Consider the following 11,751-nt stretch of genomic DNA (forward strand, 5'->3'; position numbering starts at 1 on the left):
CTACCTTGTCACAACACAACTGACTGGCTCAAACGCATTAAGGAAAGGAATTCCACAAAGGAACTTTTAACAAGGCACACCTGTTAATTGAAATGCATTCCAGGTTACCTCATGAAGCTGGTTGAGAGAATGCCGAGTGTGCAAAGCTGTCATCAGGCCAAAGGGTGGCTACTTTGAAGAATTTCAAATATAAAATATATTTTGATTTGTTTAACACTGTTTTAGTTACTATATGATTCCATATGTGTTATTTCATAGTTTTGATGTCTTCACTATTGTTCTACAATGTAGAAAATAGTCAAAATAAAGAAACTCTGGAATGAGTAGGTGTGTCCAAACCTTTTACTTGTACTGTGTGTGTGTGTGTGTGTGTGTGTGTGTGTGTGTGTGTGTGTGTGTGTGTGTGTGTGTGTGTGTGTGTGTGTGTGTGTGTGTGTGTGTGTGTGTGTGTGTGTGTGTGTGTGTGTGTGTGTGTGTGTAAAAAAAATATATATGGGGTATTGGAAATGATGCAGACAATTACATTGATAGAAGCCACAATATACTGTACAGTATCTACAATATTAATGCTGATCTACCCCCTAAAAAATACAAATAAAAGAACAATCAAGACTAAGGTTACTGCTAGCGTGGATGTGGCCTTAAAATTGAAGTTATTATATATTTTTCATGTTATACCCTCATGGAAATAGCAGGTGCAACGTTTCTAACTGTGGGCATTCTGGTCCAGTTTCTGGCTGTGTACAGTCTGGTCCAGTTTCTGGCTGTGTACAGTCTGGTCCAGTTTCTGGCTGTGTACAGTCTGGTCCAGTTTCTAGCAATGGGCAATTTGGTCCAGTTTCTGGCTGTGTACAATCTGGTCCAGTTTCTGGCTGTGTACAGTCTGGTCCAGTTTCTGGCTGTGTACAGTCTGGTCCAGTTTCTGGCTGTGTACAGTCTGGTCCAGTTTCTGGCAGTGGGCAATCTGATCCAGTTTCTAGCTGTGGGCAATCTGGTCCAGATTCTGGCTGTGGACACAGATACATGGGAACACATCTCCAGTGCTGCTGTGCTATTCTTCGTAGTCTCATTGAAATCAACTATCTCTATATTGGTCTACACATTTCTTTACATGTCATTCTCCCATACTCTCATACTCTCTCAGGGGTGATGTGATAACCCAAGACCCTCTCACACATAAATTAAATGAATGGGAAAGAAAGACAAAACCACTGATTGAGTACAGGCAGTAATGAGAAGCAACTAATTCCCTGAAATCCTGCGGTTCCCTTTAGATAAGCGGAGGAGTCTGACGGGAGAAAAAGCCAACCCAGTCCAATTAAGTTTGCCTAATTACTGAAAGGCCAATAACTGACTGGTTCATTCCTTTTCCAACTAAGACCCGGCAAAGAGAAGTGTTAGAAAAAGACTTGAGCCACCGCTTCAGACAAGTAAACTCTCAATGACACAGGTTTCTGCCTGTCCATGTTGAATGACGTTCCATTCTGTTAGATTCTCAGCTGGGTACACTGGCCGTGACATACGGTAGCCTTCTGTCTGTCCATTTTAGATGATGTAACAGTCTCTCCCTCTCGCAGATGGGTACACCACTGATGACATCGAGTTCTACTGGAAAGGTGATAATTCAGTGACTGGGGTGGAGAACATCGAACTGCCCCAATTCTCTATTATAGACTACCACATCCAATCCACAAAAGCAGTGTTTGCTACAGGTAACAATCTGATTACTAACCCTTACAAGAGTGTATTATTAATTAAAGTTTCTGATGTTCCACTTAAGAGTGTCTAACGTTAGAGAGTGTGGCAGATTGTAACTGCCACATAAGCACCGGGTAGAAGTTCTCTCAGGCACAGAAAATAGGATAATCTTACCCCTAAATGCTAAACTGACCTTAGTTCAGCGTCTAGGGGGAAACTTCATCCTACTCCGACGTGAAAACTGTGTTTGGTCTCCCAGGCTCCTACCCGAGGCTCTCTCTGAGTTTTAAGCTGAAGAGGAACATTGGCTACTTCATCCTACAGACCTACATGCCCTCGACCCTGATCACCATCCTATCCTGGGTCTCCTTCTGGATCAACTATGACGCGTCTGCGGCCAGAGTCGCTTTAGGTCGGTGTCTTTGGGTTATTCTATGGGTTGTCCTTGTGGAGGGGTTCAATAAAGAGTCACGTCTGAATGTCTTTAGTAGCTTTGGGTTACCAGGTGTAGGCATGTGTTGTACTGCCTTCCAGGCAGGCAGAATGTGCCCCTTCACACAGCCGAGCAAATACTTCTAGTTATAGTTAGTCCCTCGACGGACAGTCCCCACGGCAGTGTGTACTTGCACACAACCTAGTGTATATTTACACACTTCCCTTCTTGGCAGAGTGTACCCTTACACAAAGCCCCCTAGGTAGAGTATACTTACACACACACACAGTCCCCTTAGGCAGAGTGTACACCAAGGTCATTTTAGTAAACTGAAACTGAAACTAAAAATAACAATAAATAATAAAAAAAACTATTTAGTAAACTGAAATTAAATATTTTACAAACCTGTTTGAAAAACTAAAACTATACTGAAAATATTATCTTGGACTCCAAAGCTAATTAAAATAAAACAAAAAAACATGTATTTTTTGGGGGGGGGCGGCAAAAATTGAATGGGGTTTTCAAGCTTTTTTCTAATTGGGTTTTCAAGCTTCTGAATCTGACTAGTGACATTGACTTTAATTTAAAGGTAGACTAAGTGAGATGGCATTGCATGTATCAACCAATGGTTGCGTGCCACGTCATTGATTGTGCAGTCGAGCACCAGATTGCTATAAGATGTCGGTCATGTTTCTCTGCTCAGATTTTGACGCATGCCAGATCTTACAACGCCTGGATAAGTATTTTACCTATCAGCTAACCTCTTTATGGTATTGCAATCTGGTGCCCGACTGCACAGTCGATGATGTGGCACGCAACCATTGGTTGATGCATGCAATGCCATCTCACTTAGTCTACCTTTAAATTACAAAGACCCAAACGGTTAACTAACCTCCAGACGAGCTTCAATGCCATACAACTCTCCTTCCGTGGCCTCCAACTGCTCTTAAACGCAAGTAAAACTAAATGCATGCTATTCAACTGATCACTGCCCGCACCTGCTCGCCCGTCCAGCATCACTACTCTGGACGGCTCTGACTTAGAATATGTGGACAACTACAAATACCTAGGTGTCTGGTTAGACTGTAAACTCTCTTTCCAGACTCACATTAAGCATCTCCAATCCAAAATGAAATATAGAATCGGCTTCCTATATCGCAACAAAGCATCCTTCACTCATGCTGCCAAACATTTCCTCGTAAAACTGACCATCCTACCGATCCTCGACTTCGGTGATGTCATCTATAAAATAGCCTCCAACACTCTACTCAAAAAACTGGACGCAGTCTATCACAGTGCCATCCGTTTTGTCACCAAAGCCCCATACACTACCCACCATTGCGACCAGTACGCTCTCGTTGGTTGGCCCTCGCTTCATACTCGTCGCCAAACCCACTGGCTACAGGTTATCTACAAGTCTCTGCTAGGTAAAGCCCCGCCTTATCTCAGCTCACTGGTCACCATAGCAGCACCCACTCGTAGCACGCGCTCCAGCAGGTATATCTCACTGGTCACCCCCAAAGCCAATTCCTCCTTTGGTCGTCTTTCCTTCCAGTTCTCTGCTGCCAATGACTGGAACGAACTGCAAAAATCTCTGAAGCTGGAGACTCATATCTCCCTCACTAGCTTTAACTCCCTTATCTTATCTCATTTCCACTCACTGTATTTAGACTTCTTGTTTTCTTTTGTTCTACTGTATTATTGGCTGTATGTTTTGTTTATTCCATGTGTAACTCTGTGTTGTTGTATGTGTCGAATTGCTTTGCTTTATCTTGGCCAGGTCGCAGTTGCAAATGAGAACTTGTTCTCAACTAGCCTACCTGGTTAAATAAAGGTGAAAAAATAAAATTATAATAATAGCAGGGACGCTATTACTGTAACTCCGGTAGGGCAACATCTGAACAATAGCACACTTGGTAATGTTAGTGTGTACCGGTGCTCGACTAGTCGAGAAAGCCGTCATCACCCACAACAGAGAACGGTTGATTGTCAAGGGCAATGAATTCCATTATCTTGGCCTTAATGGATTTCACCTTTTGAGTTGTCTAGCTGAAATTTTCTTAATCTTTCAAATGACTGCTCGACTTGTTGACTACTCGATCCACACAATGTGGGCTAGGTTAGGAATGCTGTGTTGCACGTGTAGTGCAAAATTTTAAGTGCCGTCATTATGTCATGTACCTACGTTATATAGGTATGCACGTCAGCTTTGACATCAGTTTTTGACATCGGCGTTAAACTAGACATCGGGCCGATAACAATGTTGGCATTTTTAGCTAATATCAGCCGATTCCGATATGTTCACCGATTTATATCGTGCATCCTTAATTAATACCATTTAAATGTAGATGTTTTTTGCATTGGATATATTTACCATATCATATGGAGACAGAAACATAAACCTTTTACCTTATTATAAGTAGACATAATTGCAAATGATTAAATCCTTCCAATAGAAATAAAATTAAAATAAAATTGTTACGAATTGAACTTTAATTAAATGAGTTCACTCTTCACATGGGATGATTTCACTGAACAACAAAAGAAAGGGAATATTGAGTGATCCCCAATGATCCATCGCATCTCCCAAAAACATTTTCAACATACATCTGTAAAATGATAGTCTAGACACTAAAGCTTTGGTTGTCCCTCTCTCAGGCTTCCATGTCTTCTCCCTGGACCTCCTCAATGTCCACTCTGAGGCCTCATCTTGACTCATGACTCTGAGGCCTCATCTTCACTGTCACTTTCCAAACTTGTTCAGGATGGCTCGTTGTCAGGCTCAAAAAGCCTAAAATTTGCCCGGATGGCCACCAATTTTTCAACCCTTGTATTGGTCAGCCTGTTGCGTGCTTTGGTGTGTGTGTTCCCAAACAAGGACCAGTTGCGCTCTGAGGAGGCTGATGTTGGTGGGATTTGGAGGATGATGGAGGCAACAGGGGAAAGAGCCTCAGATCCATAAAGTCCCTTCCACCAGGTGGCTGATGAGATATGTTGGCACGACTGCCATATTGCATCTCCATCCCAAAACCCTTGCTTGGAAGTGTACATCGCCAGACTGCCAAGAACCTTGCCCTCATCCAGGCCAAGGTGGCGAGACACGGTAGTAATGACACCATAGGCCTTGTTGATCTCTGCACCAGACAGGATGCTCTTGCCAGCACACTTGGGGTCCAACATGTACACTGTGGCGTATATGGGCTTGAGGCAGAAGTCTTCACGCTTTTTGATGTATTTCAGAACTACAGTTTCCTCTGCTTGGAGCAACAATGAAGTGGGCAGGGCAGTACGGATGTATTCTCTTACATCTGCAAGCAGAGACTGAACATCAGACAGGATGGCATTGTCTCCCTCAATCAGTGCAATAGCTACTGCTACAGGTTTCAGGAGTTTCAGGCTGCTTACCACTCTCTCTCAAAATGCATCATCCAGGAGGATCCTCTTGATGGGGCTGTCCATATCGGCAGACTGTGATATGGCCATTTCTTGGAGATACTCCTTCCCCTCCAGGAGACTGTCAAACAAGATGACAACACCACCCCAACAGGTGTTGCTGGGCAGCTTCAATGTGGTGCTCTTATTCTTCTCACTTTGCTTGGTGAGGTAGATTGCTGCTATAACTTGATGACCCTTCACATACCTAACCATTTCCTTGTCTCTCTTGTAGAGTGTATCCATTGTTTTCAGTGCCATGATGTCCTTGGAGAGCAGATTCAATGCATGAGCAGCACAGCCAATGGGTGTGATGTGAGGGTAGGACTCCTCCACTTTAGACCAAGCAGCCTTCATGTTCGCAGCATTGTCTGTCACCAGTGTAAATACCTTCTGTGGTCCAAGGTCATTGATGACTGCCTTCAGCTCATCTGCAATGTAGAGACCGGTGTGTCTGTTGTCCCTTGTGTATGTGCTCTTGTAGAATACTGTTTGAGGGGTGGAGATGATGTAGTTAATTATTCCTTGCCCACAAACATTCGACCACCCATCAGAGATGATTGCAATACAGTCTGTTTTCTCTATGATTTGCTTGACCTTCACTTGAACTCTGTTGAATTCTGCATCCAGCAAATGAGTAGATAAAGCATGTCTGGTTGGAGGGGTGTATGCTGGGTGAAGAACATTCAGAAATCTCTTCCAGTACACATTGCCTGTGAGCATCAGAGGTGAACCAGTTGCATACACAGCTCGAGCAAGACATTCCTCAGCATTTCTCTGACTACGTTCCTCCATTGAGTCAAAAAACATCTGATTCCAGGAGGACCATGAGCTGTTATCGGTAAGGTGTCTGATTCATCATTTTAACCTCGAATAGAAGTTGAGGGATTTTTGTCAGAGGTTGCTTGTTGCGAGCGCTGAGGGAACTTTATGCACATGGCCAGATGATTCTGCATCTTTGTTGCATTCTTCACATATGATTTGGCACAGTATTTGCAAATGTACACAGCTTTTCCTTCTACATTAGCTGCAGTGAAATGTCTCCACACAACAGATAGTGCTTCTGGCATTTTCCTGTAAAGATTAGAGAAAAATTAGGAGAAAAAAAATACAATCCCATGTACAGATAAATAGTTAGATTAAACAACTCCTTTGTAAGATAAATGTTTTAAAATGGAACATGTATGGAATTAACACCTCAATTAGCAGGCTCAAGCAAGCTAAAACCCACATGGTAGCAAAAATAACTAGCAGAAATTGTTAACAAGTTAGAAATGATTTAAACACACTTTGCTGTAGGCTACTATTTACTAGTTAATAAAAAAGTATGTATGTATAGAATATATTCACCCCACCCAGTATTGTAATCAAAATTTACCAGAAAGCATGTAGTCCTTGGCTCAGACAGTGTAGTAGTGTTGGCTCAATAGCACCTCATTAGTGTGCAAGATCTTGAGAATCAGCTGTGATGGAAGAGTGCGCTGTGCATGCAGAGGGTTGCAATTCCATTGAATTGGGGATAGTTTAACCAAAATATTCCACAAGACCTAGATATGCCTTGTGTATCCCACAAAAAAGGTTCACTGTTATAGGCTAACCTTTTTGATGAACTTAAGCAAAATTCCCAGGAAGTTTCCGACCCTTTGCAACCCTACTTGTAGCGTCAGCTATGTTCTTTGTGTCAGTTGCCCTGTCTAGTTGTCCATTTTTTTCTATTTGGTTTTTACATTTTAATTTAAGCACTTTGCGATTATTCTGTACAATGAAAAGCGCTTTACAAATGTAATAAATTATTATTATTATTTGTATCACCTTGTGCATTACTGCCCCACAGTGACATGAAGTGACATCTCAAAAATCACAAAAACTATACAACACATACATGGCTCATAGTCTCCCAAGCATAGGTTGTTTTTTTGGCCCTAAAACTGAAATGAAATAATATACAACTAAATAGAAATGTTTTTGTAAAACTTGTCAATCAGATCTGAAAACTAACTGAAACTAAACTGAAATCTTAAAACTAATAGAAATAAAAACTAATCTAAAAACACAAAACTATAATAACCTTGGTGTACACTTACACACAGCCCCCTAGGCAGAACTTGTACTTACACACAGCCCCCTAGGCAGTATGCATCCATGCACACGGACACAGTCTTAAGATAGACTGACACACACAGCCCCAAAGGCACAGTTAAGGGCTACCTATTCATCCTCCAAAGCACAGTGATTCTTTAGGTGCTTACTATCTCATCCAATATGGGTTTCCTTGCAGCCACGACATGGAGGTCAGAGATGAATCCTGAAATGCTCATTGTCATCAAGGTCGAGTGTACACACAAACACACACCCCTCAGCAGAGTGTGTCCTTGTGTCCTCACATGCATGGTTGCCCTACCCCTGAGGCAGTTTGTACCCTTACAAAACACACAGTGGACTAGCTACTGACTCATTGGTGTGCATCAGTGATATAACCTGAGTTTAAGGTGAGAGCTGAAATGTACCAAAGCAAAGAAGCAGAGAACGTTATCTGTGGAACAACTAAAGAATCAGTAAAGAACATTTTGAGGCATTATAAGGGGGCGTTACCGTAGCTAGCGAAGAAACGGTTGCTAACTAACTAACTGTAAAAGTGTAAATATTTCACGCCACAGTTATTAAGCTAGCTAGAGCTACTGATGCTCCTATATTTTTGAGCTAAATACCATAACGCTGCTTCCGGTCTTTGTTCCTGCCTACAAAAAGGGTGGCTCCAGTTTTGTTAACATTTTGCTGTTTGTGAAGAATCAACTTTCACGGGTTATTGGGTTTAAATAAAACACATACAGCATACACAGATACTGCATTTGCTTTGAATGGTAAGTGGTTGCATTTTCCAAGTATTTCACACTCTTCTGTCAGCTTGTCTACTGTTTATAGTGTGCATACTGGCAGGATTACTGTTATCAATATGATGACACGCTTGGGGGTGTGCTTTACCCAATGATGCATAGTAAACCCCAGATGCATATATAAAATCCATGGATATACTTTTGTGTGTGTGTGATATATACAGTGGGGAGAACAAGTATTTGATACACTGCCGATTTTGCAGGTTTTCCTACTTACAAAGCATGTAGAGGTCTGTAATTTTTATCATAGTTACACTTCAAATGTGAGAGACGGAATCTAAAACAAAAATCCAGAAAATCACATTGTATGATTTTTAAGTAATTAATTTGTATTTTATTGCATGACATAAGTATTTGATACATCAGAAAAGCAGAACTTAATATTTGGTACAGAAACCTTTGTTTGCAATTACAGAGATCATACGTTTCCTGTAGTTCTTGACCGGTTTGCACACACTGCAGCAGGGATTTTGGCCCACTCCTCCATACAGACCTTCTCCAGATACTTCAGGTTTCGGGGCTGTCGCTGGGCAATACGGACTTTCAGCTCCCTCCAAAGATTTTCTATTGGGTTCAGGTCTGGAGACTGGCTAGGCCACTCCAGGACCTTGAGATGCTTCTTACGGATCCACTCCTTAGTTGCCCTGGCTGTGTGTTTCGGGTCGTTGTCATGCTGGAAGACCCAGCCACGACCCATCTTCAATGCTCTTACTGAGGGAAGGAGGTTGTTGGCCAAGATCTCGCGATACATAGCCCCATCCATCCTCCCCTCAATACGGTGCAGTCGTCCTGTCTCCTTTGCAGAAAACCATCCCCAAAGAATGATGTTTCCACCTCCATGCTTCACAGTTGGGATGGTGTTCTTGGGGTTGTACTCATCCTTCTTCTTCCTCCAAACACGGCGAGTGGAGTTTAGACCAAAAAGCTCTATTTTTGTCTCATCAGACCACATGACCTTCTCCCATTCCTCCTCTGGATCATCCAGATGGTCATTGGCAAACTTCAGACGGGCCTGGACATGCGCTGGCTTGAGCAGGGGGACCTTGCGTGCGCTGCAGGATTTTAATCCATGACGGCGTAGTGTGTTACTAATGGTTTTCTTTGAGACTGTGGTCCCAGCTCTCTTCAGATCATTGACCAGGTCCTGCCGTGTAGTTCTGGGCTGATCCCTCACCTTCCTCATGATCATTGATGCCCCACAAGGTGAGATCTTGCATGGAGCCCCAGACCGAGGGTGATTGACCGTCATCTTGAACTTCTTCCATTTTCTAATAATTGCGCCAACAGTTGTTGCCTTCTCATCAAGCTGCTTGCCTATTGTCCTGTAGCCCATCCCAGCCTTGTGAAGGTCTACAATTTTATCCCTGATGTCCTTACACAGCTCTCTGGTCTTGGCCATTGTGGAGAGGTTGGAGTCTGTTTGATTGAGTGTGTGGACAGGTGTCTTTTATACAGGTAACGAGTTCAAACAGGTGCAGTTAATACAGGTAATGAGTGGAGAACAGGAGGGCTTCTTAAAGAAAAACTAACAGGTCTGTGAGAGCCGGAATTCTTACTGGTTGGTAGGTGATCAAATACTTATGTCATGCAATAAAATGCAAATTAAATACTTAAAAATCATACAATGTGATTTTCTGGATTTTTGTTTTAGATTCCGTCTCTCACAGTTGAAGTGTACCTATGATAAAAATGACAGACCTCTACATACTTTGTAAGTAGGAAAACCTGCAAAATCGGCAGTGTATCAAATACTTGTTCTCCCCACTGTATATGTATGTACAGTTGAAGTCGGAAATTTACATACACTTAGGTTGGAGTCGTTAAAACTCGTTTTTCAACCACTCCACAAATTTCTTGTTAACAAACTATAGTTTTGGCAAGTCGGTTAGGACATCTACTTTGTGCATGACACAAGTCATTTTTCCAGCAATTGTTTACAGACAGATTACTTCACTTATAATTCACTGTATCACAATTCCAGTGGGTCAGAAGTTTACATACACTAAGTTGACTGTGCCTTTAAACAGCTTGGAAAATTCCAGAAAATTATGTCATGGCTTTAGAAGCTTTTGATAGGCTAATTGACATCATTTGAGTCAATTGGAGGTGTACCTGTGGATGTATTTCAAGGCCTACCTTCAAACTCAGTGCCTCTTTGCTTGACATCATGAGAAAATCAAAAGAAATCAGCCAAGACCTCTGAAAAATAATTGTAGATCTCCACAAGTCTGGATCATCCTTGGGAGCAATTTCCAAATGCCTGAAGGTACCACGTTCATCTGTACAAACAGTAGTACGCAAATATAAACACCATGGGACCACGCAGCCGTCATACCGCTCAGGAAGGAGACACGTTCTGTCTCCTAGAGATTAATGTACTCTGGTGCCAAAAGTGCAAATCAATCCCAGAACAACAGCAAAGGACCTTGTGAAGATGCTGGAGGAAACAGGTACAAAGGTATCTATATCCACAGTAAATCGAGTCCTATATCGACACAACCTGAAAGGCCGCTCAGCAAGGAAGAAGCCACTGCTCCAAAACCGCCATAAAAAAGCCAGACCGTGGTTTGCAACTGCACATGGGGACAAAGATCGTACTTTTTGGAGAAATGTCCTCTGGTCTGATGAAACAAAAATAGAACTGTTTGGCCATAATGACAATCGTTATGATTGGAGGAAAAAGAGGGAGGCTTGCAAGCCGAAGAAGACCATCCCAACCGTGAAGCATGGGGGTGGCAGCATCATGTTGTGGGGGTGCTTTGCTGCAGGAGGGACTGGTGCACTTCACAAAATAGATGGCATCATGAGGTAGGAAAATTATGTGGATATATTGAAGCAACATCTCAAGACATCAGTCAGGAAGTTAAAGCTTGGTTGCAAATGGGTGTTCCAAATGGACAATGACCCCAAGCATACTTCCAAAGTTGTGGCAAAATGGCTTAAGGACAACAAAGTCAAGGTATTGGAGTGGCCATCACAAAGCCCTGACCTCAATCCCATTGAAAACTTGTGGGCATAACTGAAAAAGCGTGTGCGAGCAAGGAGGCCTACAAACCTGACTCAGTTACACCAGCTCTGTCAGGAGAAATGGGCCAAAATTCACCCAACTTATTGTGGGAGCTTGTGGAAGGCTACCCAAAACGTTTGACCCAAGTTAAACAATTTAAAGGCAATGCTACCAAATACTAATTGAGTGTATGTAAACTTCTGACCCACTGGGAATGTGATGAAAGAAATAAAAGCTGAAATAAATCATTCTCTCTACTATTATTCTGACATTTCATCTTCTTAAAA

General features: G+C 42.3%; 1 protein-coding gene across 2 annotated transcripts in view; it reads left to right on the top strand.

Annotated features, from left to right (window-relative positions):
• The window catches only part of LOC120023509 (gamma-aminobutyric acid receptor subunit beta-1-like), a 70,688-nt gene that overhangs the window by 53,594 nt on the left and 5,343 nt on the right, over positions 1-11,751 (top strand). For both annotated transcript variants that reach the window (XM_038967535.1, XM_038967534.1), the window contains exons 6-7: positions 1,578-1,712; positions 1,958-2,110. In XM_038967535.1, the coding sequence (XP_038823463.1) occupies positions 1,578-1,712; positions 1,958-2,110 (288 nt within the window). The remainder of the gene's footprint in view (positions 1-1,577; positions 1,713-1,957; positions 2,111-11,751) is intronic.

This window comes from Salvelinus namaycush, chromosome 28 (genome assembly GCF_016432855.1).
Source record: "Salvelinus namaycush isolate Seneca chromosome 28, SaNama_1.0, whole genome shotgun sequence".
NCBI lineage: Eukaryota > Metazoa > Chordata > Actinopteri > Salmoniformes > Salmonidae > Salvelinus > Salvelinus namaycush.